Source organism: Accipiter gentilis, chromosome 19 (genome assembly GCF_929443795.1).
Source record: "Accipiter gentilis chromosome 19, bAccGen1.1, whole genome shotgun sequence".
NCBI lineage: Eukaryota > Metazoa > Chordata > Aves > Accipitriformes > Accipitridae > Astur > Astur gentilis.
The window spans coordinates 4,244,810-4,259,407 of record NC_064898.1 but is presented as its reverse complement, the minus strand read 5'-3'; the positions used below and the strand labels follow the sequence as shown (position 1 = coordinate 4,259,407).

General features: G+C 51.1%; 1 protein-coding gene across 1 annotated transcript; it reads left to right on the top strand.

Moving 5' to 3' along the window:
- The first annotated feature begins 686 nt into the window (after positions 1 to 686).
- Positions 687 to 9,648, top strand: ALOX5AP (arachidonate 5-lipoxygenase activating protein). The gene is made up of 5 exons (XM_049822934.1): positions 687 to 821; positions 5,412 to 5,511; positions 6,678 to 6,748; positions 7,694 to 7,775; positions 8,412 to 9,648. The coding sequence occupies exons 1-5, from the start codon at positions 752 to 754 to the stop codon at positions 8,572 to 8,574; spliced, it is 486 nt and encodes a 161-aa protein (XP_049678891.1). The 5' UTR covers positions 687 to 751; the 3' UTR covers positions 8,575 to 9,648.
- Positions 9,649 to 14,598: the final 4,950 nt, after the last annotated feature.

Here is a 14,598-nt window from a genome sequence, read left to right as displayed (position 1 = left end):
GGGCTTCGACTACTAAAATTCAGGTACACCTGTGACGTCTGAGCCTGTAAAGCGCTGAATGCTGGCAGCTGTCACTGTCATCCAAGAAGTTATTTGTAGGGGGAAGGACTCAGGATCCACCCCTGCTAATGAAGGATGGATTTCTGTGCCCACCCGCGATGCTCACAGCATTTGCCTACTGCCCGTTCAAATGTGCCAGGTGGATCAGGAGCTTTTGCTTGTGACCTGGAGATCCAGGGTCTCCTCACTGGCGAGGCTGATGGAGATGGGACCAGGGAGGACACATGTTTGAAAGCAGCGGTGTTATTGAGACTTGCCAACATTATTTCTCCACCCAGCTACTTGTGGGGTGGTCGGGCACTTGCAGGCGATGACATGAAAGCCTGGCTGGTCTCTTCCAGCCTTTCTGCTGTTCCACACAGCTAGCTCAGACATACTTTAGATATCAAGGTTGCTATTTTGCTCCTGTGCAGGAAGGGCAGTAGGTGTCTTTCCACATTTTATACCCTGTTAGATCACAGACGTATAATCTCTTGTTTCTCCGGGCTTCATCTGTGTATGATGAGTGAGTGAGCCTGGAACTGTGTCGCTTTCACAGGCACCCGAGCGCAGGGTGCCGTCACTCTCCTGTGAAACCATAGGAAGTGTTTTATGATTCAAGATAAGACAGACCTTCATTTCCTCCTTCCGTGCTTGCAGGGCTGAGCTGCCGCCAAGGCTGCACCGTCCACCCTCACAACCCGCTCGCAAAATGGACCAGGACACCCTGGGAAGCATCGTCCTGCTGGCCATCGTCACCTTGATAAGTGTCGTCCAGAACGGTAAGACAAAAATAAGCTTTTATTTGAAGGGTGAAGGGGAGCTGAGAAAAGTTCAGGGAGATGTATGCCAATCTAATCTTTGGATAGATAATCTCTGGTTATAAGTGCGCATGTGCTTAGGCACGACTTTGGCTTTAGGAATGATCTTCTGAGCGTATAATTTTGCACGCTGTTGTTGCAGTATCGTGGCAGTCACACAGTCCTACTCTTGTGATATTCTGGAGGCATTTTGTAATACGTATGTCAGCTAAGGAAAGGAATAATACGCTGGGGTTCCCTGTGACAATATGCATTTAGATTTGATGACTGGGACCTCCTTTCCTGGCTAAAGTCCCAAATGTGGCAGCTCGTCAACCAGAGCCCTGCCGCCGTGGGCAGGAGCCGGGCAACTGCGATGGGTCAGAGCTTTGCACGGAGCTGGGCGAAGGGGACAAAACTGCGCCGACTCATCGGAGGGATCTGTTGGGGTTATTTGTGGGCAGGCAGCTCTCCTGCTTTCCTACATCTCCAGGTCCTACAGTTCAACTAATCAGCTGTGGTCCCAAGAACGCTGCGCATTTCCTGCAATGGAGAAGTTTCCTTTTTTAGCTCTTATTCAGAACTCTACAGTCCCTAGTATCCTTCAGAATTTTAAAAATAAAACAAGTTTCTCTCTTGTGCAAATCTGGTTTTAACTCCATCATTGTCTCCTACAAATAAATACATAATCATTTTAGCAGGAAATTCTGCCCAGAATGCAGAGAAAGGAGCGAGGTTTGCCCAAGCTGCACTGAGATCGCCCAGGTTTGAGAGTTTGGGATGGGGGGGCTGATGCAAGTGCTAGAAATCTTCTGTGAAGGCTTCTTGATAGGAATGGGAGATTCCCACTGAGCGCAAACCCTACCTTTGGTCCTAGGAAATGGGCTATTCTTGGGCTCCTGCCGAGAGGGGAAGTGGTGGGAGCCTCAGCATAAGCCTGACTGCCAGAAAGCAAAAAAAAAAGGACTTGCAGTCTGGTTTAGTTTTGACATAAGCACCAAATGCCACTTCGTGTAACCCAGTGCTCTTTTCTGGTAAATGCACAGTGTGTGGTGTCACCAGAATACAGCACATTGTGATCAGACCACAAACTGCAATTTAAAAAATGTTTCAAATACACATTTCTTGCTATTTAACCAAATGACTTTATATGCAGGTTTTTTCCTCTCACTCTGAAACGCAGGCATTTGCCTTCCAGCCTGACATGCACTTTTACCTTATGGAAATCTGTCGCTGAGATTATTGACCCGACTGCTGCAAATGGGCAATGTGGAGCCTGGCAGAGGACTTAGCGTACCAAGCACGAGTGGCACACAGCCCTAAACCATGATCTCAGACCTTGCATCATCTGATTTCCTTCTCTCAAGCTTACTGTCTAGAAAGACCCAACTGATACACAGTCCTGCAACAAGTGCAATACTTATGGCAATAGAAATGCTTGTCAAGGGATATCAGTTGTACTGAACTCTTGCTACGGCGCTGGTTCAGCAAAGCACTTGGGCACCTGCTTGACTGTCTTTAAGTGAATCAATTCAGGTTTATATGTTTTTTTGCATCTGGTGCAGGATTAGAAAACAGTTTGGGTGAATGCTGTCTTTCCTGAAGCTGGAGGCGGGCTGCGGTGCTGCCCCAGTCTGACCTCTGTTTACTGTCACCTTGTTCGTGGCAGGAATCTCCGTATCCTACAGAATGACTTGTGTGGCCGGATGCCGCTGAGTCACACATGTAGCTTTAGGTTTTGTTCTTGCATCAGAGAGATGTTGCAATTCAGCAGCTTTTGATGCGAATCAGTGGTCATTGCTGAGCCGTTCAGGACGGAGGAAACAAAGCGAAGTCAACGGGAAGAAGGGCCAACCTGCGTGTTTGCCAGCACTCGCGAGGTTGGAGCTTCAGCGCATGGTTTCTGTTAACACGAACTTGTGAAACAACCAGGCTTGGACTGAACTCTTCTCCATTAACTTGACCAGAGAGGGACTACAAGTGGTTCAGGCTCAGGGCAGCCTGTGCAGCCCTGGAGCCTCAGGACATCACCTCCTGGTGCAGCTGAGCAGAATGAAACCCCTCAGCTCCAGGCTTGCTCCACTCAATCATCTCATGCCGGCTTGTGAAACCAACCTCTTGCCTTGAGGTTTAGAGTAAAGAGCAGAAAGTATAACCACGGTGTTGCAAGCTGCTTCATGCTGTAGTCTCCAGTTTCCCTGATGCCAGGTTAACAGCAGCCCAATGTTGCCGATACGTGGCGAGGTCCGCCACTGGATGTGGTCTGTTGGCTCTGCTTTGGTCCTTTGCCGAGCTTCAGCAGCTGGGACCCACCTCTCGGGTCACCTTCTGGGGAGATTTTGGGAGACTGCATGGTGTGCGAGGTTGACAGGGCTAAGGAGCTGCAGAACTGGGGGGCTACTTTCAGGGTGAAAATCTCACTTGAAGCAGGAGGCTCTGCCTCTCCATATGGCGGTGAGGTGCTGGGTTCCCTTCCGATTTACCACCCTCACCTTGGGGGTCTACGTGGTCCTAAGGAAATACGGCCGCTGCAGTGGGTTGGAGGCGATCGACCCAGGCATTTTCTCTAGCGAAGAGGTGGGCATCTCGTGGGAGGTGGTTGTCTAAGCTCTTTCTTGAGTCAATGGAGAAAGATCAGCACTTCAGGGGGGTGGTGTCCCTCATGCCGGTAGCTCTCTGAGGGATGGATTGACCTCTGGAGGTGGCTTTCCCCTGTTTCCTTCTGTCACCCACTGTTTACAGAAGGAAAACATCCATCTCCCCAACACTTCTCAATGTCTCTGAAGTAAGGTGAGACAAAGCCTGCTCCTCATCCGTGGTGCGGGTGTACAAGATAACCCCACCTCTGTCCTTTGCCCTAACGCCCAGTCCGTTGACCAAGGATCCATACGCCAAGTCAGAGATGGCAAGAGCTTCCAGGACAGATGCCCAGAACTCCACAGCCAGATCCTTCCCAGGAGACCCAGCACCCCCATGTCTGCCCAGCCCTGATCCTAGAGACTGTGGACACAAAGTGTCACCACCAGCACCTCCAAGTTCTTGTCCTCAGTGTCCGTTGTCACGTTGGACATGCCTGTGTTCAGCCTGATGGCTCTCAGCATCGTGGAGTCTCTCTGCAGCGGCACGCTGGCATTTGGGAAGTGGCAGCAGAGAGGGAGAGATATATATATATATAGCTTACTCTTGGCTTTCTCTGAAGCTGTGGCATCTTCTAGTGATTTCACGTACGTGCTAAAAGGAAGGGAGGAGGTATACTACCTATCCCAGGGAGCCCATGCAGTCCCAGACCGGCAGAAAGTGGTTTCCCATGGCAGCAGCTTTGCACTGTACAAAAAAATCGCCGTCCGACCTCATCCTCTTCAACTAGGTTCTCTTAGACCCCGTAGGCAGGTTAATAACCCCATGCCAAAGACTGGGGTGGCGTGCAGATGGAGATGATGGGAATTCTTGGTGACTCCTCCAGGAGCTGGCCAGTGCATCGCACTGGTGACAGTGAGAGGGAGGGTCTGCAGCCTGGCTGAGAGAGGGGACACTGGCTTAAAGCACTGTGGGTTTTTCTGGAGAAAGGCTGTTTTTTTCCCAGGGAATCACTCGTTATTGGAAGGCAGAAAACTCAGTAGCTTTTAGTGAAGGCAATGGAAGTACAAAAGACCTACTTACGGCATCATCAATGGGAAAAAAGAGGTAACTCTTCAGATTCCAGGGATGAAATCCTGCAGCTTATCAAGTTACACTTCTGTTGTTAGCATAACATCTTTCCAGATAGGTTATCTTTTATATATCTCTTCGGCTAATATTCTAAACCACAGAGTGATTTGGCTACGCTGAGGTGGGATGTGCGACAACACAGAGCTTGCAGCTCGCAGCTTGTCAGGGCTCTGCCTGGTGTATTTAGACACATGATTGATGGTCTCAGGTTTAGTGTCATCAGATAAAACGTGTTTGTCAAGCGCATGATACATTATCTCGAGGTGCTGCATTTTTGCAGCAGCTAACACCCTGACACAACACTGTTGCTTACAAGGAGGATGCGCGCAAGACGGACACGTAGAGATCATCCATCAGGACCAGGATTTTGGGAAAATGAACCAGCCCTGCAGGATGTCCCTGCTTGGGCAAATGGGTATGACTAAAAGAGAAGAGACTCCCTTGCCTCCCTGCTCCATTAGAGACCGAGATTTGGGGTTGGCAGCTCTGGCTCGAAGGTTTTTTACCCACTGGGGACTGAAAGGACAGAGTCAGGGCTGTACTTCTGCAGCAGACGGAGGTGCAGGCTGCCAGAAGGGCAGCGCGGGGATGAAGGAGGGCTGCGAGTTGAGAACCTGCTGTCAGTCACATAGGAACCTGTGGGCTTGTTTGAGGTCTCATCGCCCTGCACACTTGCACGGAGGGTTTGGTTATACCTCGGTGACAGAACAAGCACCCTGGCCACATCCTGCACCTCCGCGCACCCGCGTCCTCTCCTGCCATCCAGCCTGGATGCTCGTGAGAACAGAGCTGAGCCCACAAAGCCCAGCTCCTGCCAATATCGCCAAATTGCATCTCAGATCGAACACTGTGTTCTCTTAACAGCTTTTTTTGCTAGCAAACTGGAGCATGAAAGCAAACACTGCAACGGCAAGGGGTTCCAGCGGCCAGGATCCTCCACCTTCGACCGCGTCTACACCGCCAAGTGAGTAAGCAAGCCCTGAGGAGCCGATGCGGGCAGAGCGGGGATCGTCTCTCTCTTTGTTAGGGTTTAATCCAAACTCTTTTATGGTCCAGACTTTGCTCTGCAGTCCCATCGCTGTGGTGTGCATTGCAGCCGCATGTAGACCCATGGCTCTCCAGTACGTTTGCTGGTGAACCCAGCTCCTTTCTGGACACCAGTGCTGTACGTGTATCGGACTTGCAGCCCTTGCGTGTATTACGTCCTTCCCTTCGGGAGCCCATTCACCCCGCAGTAGCTAATGCTGGAAGTGTGATACAAGCACAGCTCGTGTCCCAAGGGTGCTGCGGATCAAAAAAAAAAAAAGCTGGTGGGGAGATGCTGGCTTGCTGAGGAGCAGGTCAGTGGCAGAGCTCGCACAAACCCTCTGTCCCTCTGTCCCCAGGCAGCTCCCATAGCACACGGTTCTCCGCTTCTCTGCCCCATCGGTACCTCTTGTCTTTGACATCCCTTCAGAGAGAGCGGGCGGGGGGGGGGGGGAATTAATTCCAACCCAGAAGAGAAAAGAACATAAAATAGGTTTTTATTACCCATGAAGTACTGCTTGAAACTGGATGGGGCATCCCAGTGTTGCCCTTCACAGGTGTGCAACCTCTGCCAAGGGCAGAGCGCTTCCCCCTTGGAAAGCATTCCCAGCCAAAAGAGGCAGCTGGAAATCATTCTTGTTCTCCTGCAGAGACACGTTGACTGTCAGACACTCCTATTTGCTGTGGGATTTTCCTTTTGTTGGTTTCACGCAGCTCTCACTGCCACTAATTTGATTAATACGACTTAATTACAAGGATTTCCCAAGCCAATAAAGCACACAACATCTATTATACACATGCCTGAATCAAACAGGTTAGAGGCTTTCACAGGTGCCGGGCTTGTGCGCAGGGCGGTTTGTTTTCCTCCTCAGGCAGGACAAAGGCATCCTTTATCCCAGTAAGGACACTGGGAAGCAGACCTGCCGGCCAGGTTTGGGCACGGACACGCCAGCCAGCCCCCAGCAGCTGCCTGGGGTAAAAGCCCACCCGCAAGCGCGTTAGTGCAACCCAAATTCACGCCCCACCACCCTTTGCTGGTGAAACGTGTCGATTTGGGTTCTATCTCCCTGTGTTCTGATTTCTCTCCTATAAATTTCTTTCTAGCCAGAACTGCGGACACGCGTACCCTACGTTTCTCGCCGTGCTCTGGTGTGCTGGCCTTCTCTGCAGCCAAGGTAACAGTCATTTATTTTTTTTCTCTTCAACTTTGCACCACTTTCAGCAAGGGATGGCAAGCGCTTCCGAGGTTACGCTTCCAGGGACCAAATCCTCCTGCAGCGGGGGAACCTGTCTCACCCGGCTGTCCTGCGACTACGCGTGCTGTTTAATTAGCAGCACGCTCCTGGCAAGGTTTATGCCAACAGATGTAATAATAATACGGGCTGGGGACATTTCCCATACAGGCATTATGGATGAGATCCCTCTGTTTTGGGTGGAGGGTTTAGTACTTGGATGCTGGATGGCACATTATTCACTCTCAGGACTGGAAATGGGCTCATTTGATTAAATTGCCAGAGCTGCCAGCCTTACCCAGCACTGAGGGCAGCCCAGGAGTATCCACCTGCATTTCTAAATATGATCCCCTTTTGCAATTTGAGTTTACCTAAAGTTGAGTACTCTCCTGGGGTGCATGGCTATTCTTTCTGGAAAAGAAGAGTCTCCTGAGCAGAATAATAGGGACTTTTGCCTGCAGGTATGGGGAAGGCTAGAATTAGGGGGAAAAGCCCCTTTTAATGTGCTCAGAAATGAGTATTGGACCCTAGTATAGTCCTCCACCTGCTCCTAGAGAAGTGCATCTATTGGCTACCTTTTATTTCTGGTGAAGACAGTGGTGAAGGCTGGCACCCTCCTCCCCAACCCCGACGTGCCCCACACTGGGTTTCCAACAGGGACGAGTGTGTGTTCTGCCGTGGGCAGGATTACACCCGCAAAATCTTCAGAAAAGCCGGAGTGAGGGCAAGGCGAGTGCTGTTTCCCACGCAAAGGTCTCTGTCCCGGTTCCAGCCCTTGTCCCATAACCCAAGGCTGCAGATTCCCATTTCCCAGGGAGCAGATGGGGACAGTACGTACAGCGAGACCCGGGCTGGCGTTTGTAACGCCTTGTTTTACCCTTTACCCAGTTCCTGCCGCCTTTGCCGGCCTGATGTACCTGTTTGTGAGGCAGAAGTACTTCGTGGGCTACCTCGGGGAAAGGACTCAGAGGTAAGGACTTGAAGACCCTCTTGACAAAACCCGCGATGCGGCGGGAGCGCAGCCGGACGCTGCCGATTCCGCAGGCACCGCGTCTGGCTCGTGGTGCTGCCCGAGAAGGGGGCTTGCACGGGGGCGGGGGGGGGAGTGGAGGAAAACCTTCTTTTTCTGGGTGCAGGAGAAGCTGTGGGAGACACGGGAGATGCGGTGGCACCAGAGTGAGGGGGGTGCAGGAACAGAGCGGCTGCTCACAGCCTCTGCAAAGGCAAACCTTGGCACGTTTGTGCCGCTATTTGGGCAAGGCTGTCCTTTTAGATTAATAAAACTCATTACGCGCACGTGAAAGAAGGTCGTCCCACAGCCTGTGATGGCTGAGAAGACATACGAGCCCCTCTGAATAGCCACTTTTGTAAGCAGCAGCCTGCACTGAGCACCGCAGGCCAAATCCAGACCCAAATGGATACTGAAAATGGCATTTAAGAGCTTGCGGCTGCCTTGTGGTGCAAGACAGAGCAGAAATTTGCCCCCCTCCGTTTCAGCCCCTGAGGTCTTTCAGCTTGTCTTAACAGCAGAGTCCAAAGTCTAAGGACTTCTCGCGTGAGGTGACGTACATTAACGAATTGCTTTCCCCTCTTTCTGTCTCCTCAGCACTCCCGGTTACTTGTTTGGAAAGCGCATCATTTTGTTCCTGTTCCTCATGTCCGTGGCTGGAATACTCAACTACTATCTCATCTTCTTTTTTGGAAGTGACTTTGAAATGCACATAAAAACGATAACCAGCGCAATCTCTCCGTTGCTGCTCATACCCTAGCTCCCCGCAGCACTGAGGGGGTCAGCATGCTTAATATATCGATACCCAGAAGCAGCCATAATTCAGCCGTTTAAGACGTGAACCCGTAACCCTTTTAGATTGCTGTAAATCTCATGCTTGATGGTCTTTGTAGTTTGATTTAACCTTGCTTTTTCCTTCAGGAAAAAGATTTATTGTGAGCACTCGGCATGCCCAAGGAATGGTAACAACTTCTAGTTAATTCTTTAGAGGTTTTTTCCCTAAACTGCAGCCTGCAAGCTGATTGCATGACTGGAAGGGGCATTGTACGCTCGCTTCATAACTACATTGTACTTAGCTTTTGTCCCAAAACCCAGCGTCATTCCCGACCAAAAGCTCCTGCAGTTATCCTCAAGCAGAGGCATAGACTTTCGCCAGCATCCCGCACGCCCCTGCCCACCCAAAAGCACGGACCAGCCTCTCCACCTACCATTTCCCTCCTACTTGTTGATGACCGAGCTCCCGCTGCTGCAGAAGGGTGGCAAATTGGCCTCTGTCTGGTCTTCCTCGATAAATATTCATGCGCGTAACGCTCCCAACGCTGATCTCATTTACACTTCAGCCTTTTTGTTCTCCCAGAGCCGTGGAAAGGGGTCTTGCCTAAATGAGGAGCCGGTGTATTGACGGCGGGGTTGGTTTTGTTTTGCTTGGCTTTGTTTAATAAAACAGGCTAAAAGGATGAAATCTGTTTGCTCCCATTTTCTCTGCCCGGTGCATGATCCCAGTGCTCCACGGCTCGGCAGCTGGCCGGTGAGCGGAGCAAGGGGAGCAGCATCGGGCTTTTTGTGCAAGCTGCTCATCGCCCCGGGCACGGCCTCACAAGGATGTGAGTTTAACAACTCCTTCTCTACTAGCAAGTTCAATTTTCTGCCTCTGTCACTAACAACGTGCCCCTCCAAGTCCACACCAAGGAGCGAGGTTGATGAGAGAAGCGGACCGAGGTAGGCAAACAGGCCAGCGCAATCGTTTTAAACGTTGCTACCCTATGAGTGCTTAAGCTCTTAAGGCTGTCTGATTACCGCACGCAGGATGGATAAAGCTGTATTTTATGACTCCTTTGGGAGGGACAGAGACTCCTTGCTATGTGAGAAGAGGGTTTGCAGAGCTGTTCGCAAACGCAGGCGCAGAAAGCCGACTGCCTTTGTACCACACCAAGGCTGGTGGGTTTTGTTGCTGCCCGACGGGGCAGAGGCATTTGTGCGTGGCTACTCTCCTCTGCACCCGGCCATTTGCCCTGCCAAAATAACATGCATCTGGGTTTTTTTTCTTATCTTCTACAGGAATTTTAGAGGGGAACCATTAATAATAAACATACTTATTGCATGATGATTAGCTAATAAATGTTCTCACTGGTTAGAATAGGTAATTAAAAAAATATAATCTAACCTCCTAACCTCTAGCTGCTGAGACACCTTATTCCTGGGTACAGCACTTAGGTTCCTTCCCTCCCCTCCTTCTCAAACAACCGTAACACACCCCAAACCCTGCTTCACCCAGGCTGGATGAATCTCCCCCGGTGCCTTTTTGTCCTCTATCGCAAGACGCAGCTCACTTGACCTCCTTCTGACGTCTCACGCCAGCATGGGAAGAGGCGCTCCACCAGCCAGCTATAAAGGGCAGAGGATTCGAATGTCCCTTTTGGGTCAGATAATCTACCCCAGCACTCTCAGGCCTCTCTGTTGACTCAATGGTTGGTTTCTACACAGCTGTATTCAGATAAGATCAGGCCATCTTCCGAGGGAACTAAGGCCCATCTTTTGCTGTAACCATTTATTTTGCAAGAGTATCTCCTACTTACTTCCTCAAAGCCTTTCTGATAACAAAAGAGATGAAAATGTAGGCAAAGCCTGTTTTCCATTTATCTATAAATGCAAATGGTGATAGTATCAGACAAACAGGTGATACATAAATAAATCACTATGAAAATTCTCTGTGAATGTCATGCTGTGTTTTCCACGTTACAGGCAAGCCTTGTGGTTGCATTTGCCTTCCCACTCTTTCTATGAAAGGAAGGCAACGTCAGTGCTATTTGGGCTTTCCCTACTGTGTTAGACAGCTCTGGTTTTCGTTTTTTGGCAGTAAACCCACCCTGATCTGGGTAGTACATTTGTCAGCACTTTGCACACAAGCGAGTCAGAAAGCCACAAACGTAGGGTCATTCCAGGGGTGTTGGACTAGATACCCTTTAAAGGTCCCTTCCAACCCAAACCCTTATGATTCTATGATTCTACAGATCCACATACAAAAGTCATATGCTACTGTAAAAGATGTACGGGTGCATACTGGGATCACACACACGTGAACTCACTAGGACCTACTGAGCTGCATTGGACGTGGGGACGTGACCGGTTGCAGAAGCGACCAGTCCTCTTTGATGGCTCCCATTCAAGGCTGGCTTGCAAGCTCTGGGGGCCAGCACCCGCGTTTCGGTGCAGGGCTCGGCACGGCAGCGCCCGGCCTGGACTCGGGGCTCCATGCAAACAGCTTTCCCATCCTGCTGATTGCGCCGATGCTGCTAATTGTCCCGTTCGCCGCGTTGCCAGGCTGTGGGCTTTGCTCAACCGTCGGTGCCCCAGCTCCTTGCGATGGCGTGCCACCACTGTGCCACGCGGCTGTTCGTGCATCGAAATCCCCGTTACACTGATAAACATATTGTCTGTGTGTGTATATGCATAGACACAGTATGTTTACCTACTATATCTGTATGTGTGTGTGTGTATATATATATATATATATCTATCTAGTAGGTGCTGAGTCACACGAATGCTAGAGGCTTTTCAGGGAAGGCAGGGATTGCTCAGGCAGCTTGCAGGCTGTGTACACCAGAGACTGCAGAGACTGCTGGAAGCTGGGCTATGGCAGAATGCTTTTTGATCTGCTGACAAAGGCCTGGAGTACGTACAATATTCCTGCCACAGGAGCCGCATCTGCTTCTGCACAGCACTACAACCCTCTAGTGGAAACTCAGCCCTATCGGCACGCCGGTGCTTCTGGCCACGGGATGAGCCGTTCCTTTGAGGTTTGAAGCCTGACGGCAATGCAACGGCATCCGCGTTTCCGAACAGATGCGTTGTTGCTATGGAATGCTATTTTTTATTATTCTGGCACGTAGGAGCCTTGGTCCTGAAGCAGAACCCCCATCCTACCCATCACAAAACAAGCAGCCCTGTGTAGCACGGTGTCTCAGCAAGCAGATAACATCCAAGTGGGATAAGAAACCTGTGCACACCACCCACAAGGGTTTCCTGCAGTATTTCCCAGATTCCCAGTTTCCCAGAACTTGCAAAAATCGGCCTGTGCAGTATCAGCTCGGCCTGAGTCACATCTACACCAAGTCAAATTTCCAAATGAGTCTCTGAGGATCAGGAGAGCAGTTCTGCTGGCGTGGAGGAAAGACCGGTCCTGGGCAGCTTCTTCAGCTCTCACCTGCTCTGAGATTACTTTCTTCTAGCAGAGCAACTGGTTTAATATTCACAGAAACCTTTCAAGTGCCCTGTTGGGGTGGGATGCTGCAAAACATTGAGCACTGGCCCAAGTCAGTGCTGTGCCTTTTGCAGGCTGCAGTGGGAGCAGAATTAGGCCATGCAGGGAATGCTTGGAAATAGTCCACCCTTGGTGAGTGAAAGGGCAGTACAGAATGAGAACAGTGGTAAAACCATTCCCTGGGTGGTTTTAAAGCGGTCTCATGTCCCAGCCGGAGTGAGCAGGGTGAGCATTCTCATGGAAAAATCCCCTTAGAGCTGCAGAGCCCAGCGTCCTTGCAGAGGACACGCTGACACCCGGAAAGGGAAAAGACCTTGGAGGCTGTGACGTCCCTTCGAGGCACCTGGGGGACAAGTACGAGCTTCACCGTCCCTTTGGGTAAGGAAGACTGCTGTCCCCGGGGCTGTCGGGGAGGGTGCAGGACACCTCAGCTGCGGCTCCTCTTAAGGAGGTTCAGTGCCTGGAGGGATTAGGATGGAGGAGCATCCTTTGTCCCACTAACTGGCTGCGGTGGAGAAAGGGCTGGTTTTAGCAGCCCTGCCACGAATGCCAGGAAAACACGTCTCGTGGGAAAGAACAGCTCGAGCTGGTGCCCGACGTCTGCCCCTCGGTGTACCTGTCCCGGCGGAGGGAGGCTGCTCCATCCATCCCGCCTGCCAGAGCATCTGGCTGCTCCCAGCCAGCCCGCAGAGACACGAAAGCTGGCGAAAGTAAGATTCCTGCCCCGAAGGACAAAGAGTCTCCGCGGCGAGCTCTTTTTCCCTTTTAGAGAAGAAATAAATAACTTTTCCATTTCAGCTGCGAGGATCTTCACACCGCAAGATGATTTCATCGGACAGACGAGCTCCCGGGACTTCGTGCCAGCTGCCTACCGAGGTGCTGGGATGCCGTCCACCATCCCGCTCATCCCCAGGGAAAGGGGACCAGACACGATGTGGGGCATGGAGACTGAACAGGGTGTGGTTTTTGCTTAAAAAAAATAAAGGCCTGACGGCATTGCTGCGGAGTTAAACTGACGGTTACGGCAGTGCCATTTCTGCCATGCGGGAACCGGCGGGGACTGCTTGCACGCCGTGACTTTTTGCAAGGCCGGGGGATGCTTCGGGAGGTTTAGGAGAGGGGCTGCCGCCTGCCATGCTGTTATTTGCCAGCAATTGTAAGAGCACACGGTTGACTTATTGTTTTCCCAAGGGATCGCTACCACCGCCTTCATCCCCAAACAACGTTTTCCATACTTTTGGCACTTTGGAGGGGGACACTCTGACCCAGCAAGAGTCCCCTCGGTGCTCTGGGATTAAGCAGAGCGGCACGATGCCTCCTGGCCAGCCGCTTCACGCTTTCCATTCGTGCTGCAGCAAAGGAATTTCTTTTCAAAAAGGTTTCAGCATGTCCCTGCCCGCAGCTGTGGGGCCGTGGGACTGCCGGCTGCCGTGTCCCCGAGCTCTCCCACCTCCACGGGGACCGCGTCCCCTTGCTGGTGGACAGATTTACTTCCTTCTCTCAGACTAGACAGCTTCAGCCATAAACCGAAGCAGGCAGGCGTTTGTCAGAGTTTAAGTCGCAGCTCAGTCCTGAGCTATGTTTAACAATACGGCGGTTTCTTGCAGCGTTTCTCACTCCACGTGCCTTCAGCAGAGGCCGTGCTGAAGAGCAGAAAATAATAGTTTTCACGGCATAACCCCACTGCTCAGCCTAGCTCTGACCTCATTCCCCCAATCCCATGTGTCCCCTTTCCCTGCTCCCATCAGGCTTCCCAAGCATCCCCACTCCTTCGTCCCTCTCCACATTTGTTCCCTCCACATCCCTCCGTCCAGTCAATACGCCTGTTGGCGGAGCTGCCTGGTGAGCCAGTGCAGGGAGCTGATCTGGCTGAAAACAACCTTTTTTTTCACCCTTTATTAGCTTGTTTTTAACCCATCTGAGCTCCCTAATCACAGGCGGGGACCCCGACAGAAATACCGCATCCCACACAGCGCAAATGGGACTGTACCTGCATTTTGCCAACCTTGCAACCCCTGCTGCAGATCTCTGACAGCACAGACCCTACTCACGACATACTAGTGACACGGCTTACAAATGGAAAATAGCAGCAGGAAACTCTGTGCAGGCGTGTTGTGGGGACCAAAAACCCTGCCAGTCATTGCTTGTCCCACCCACAGTTGGTTTAAAAGCTCCTGGGCTGCTGTATTTCAGTAAAGTACTTTCATTTCATGAACGGTGGCTTAAGTTTGTGATATTTTTTTTTTTTTTTTTTTTTTTGATTGAAATAGTAGGATGTAACCCTTCTGACAGGGCTTCACTGGTGCCATCGCAGTCTCGGCTCAAATTTAAAGAGGTTGCTAATAAAACATCAGCTCCAGCTCCCTGGCAAAAGTCAGCTGAACTTTTCCTGTTCACACGCAAGGCACACTGCCTTGGAAACAGTCTTTTACGAAAAGGGAGAAATGAAAAGCAGAAAGATAGATAAATGGTGATACACCCCTACCCTTTCACAGCCCAGTCTCCCCAGTGAGGTGCCAGCAA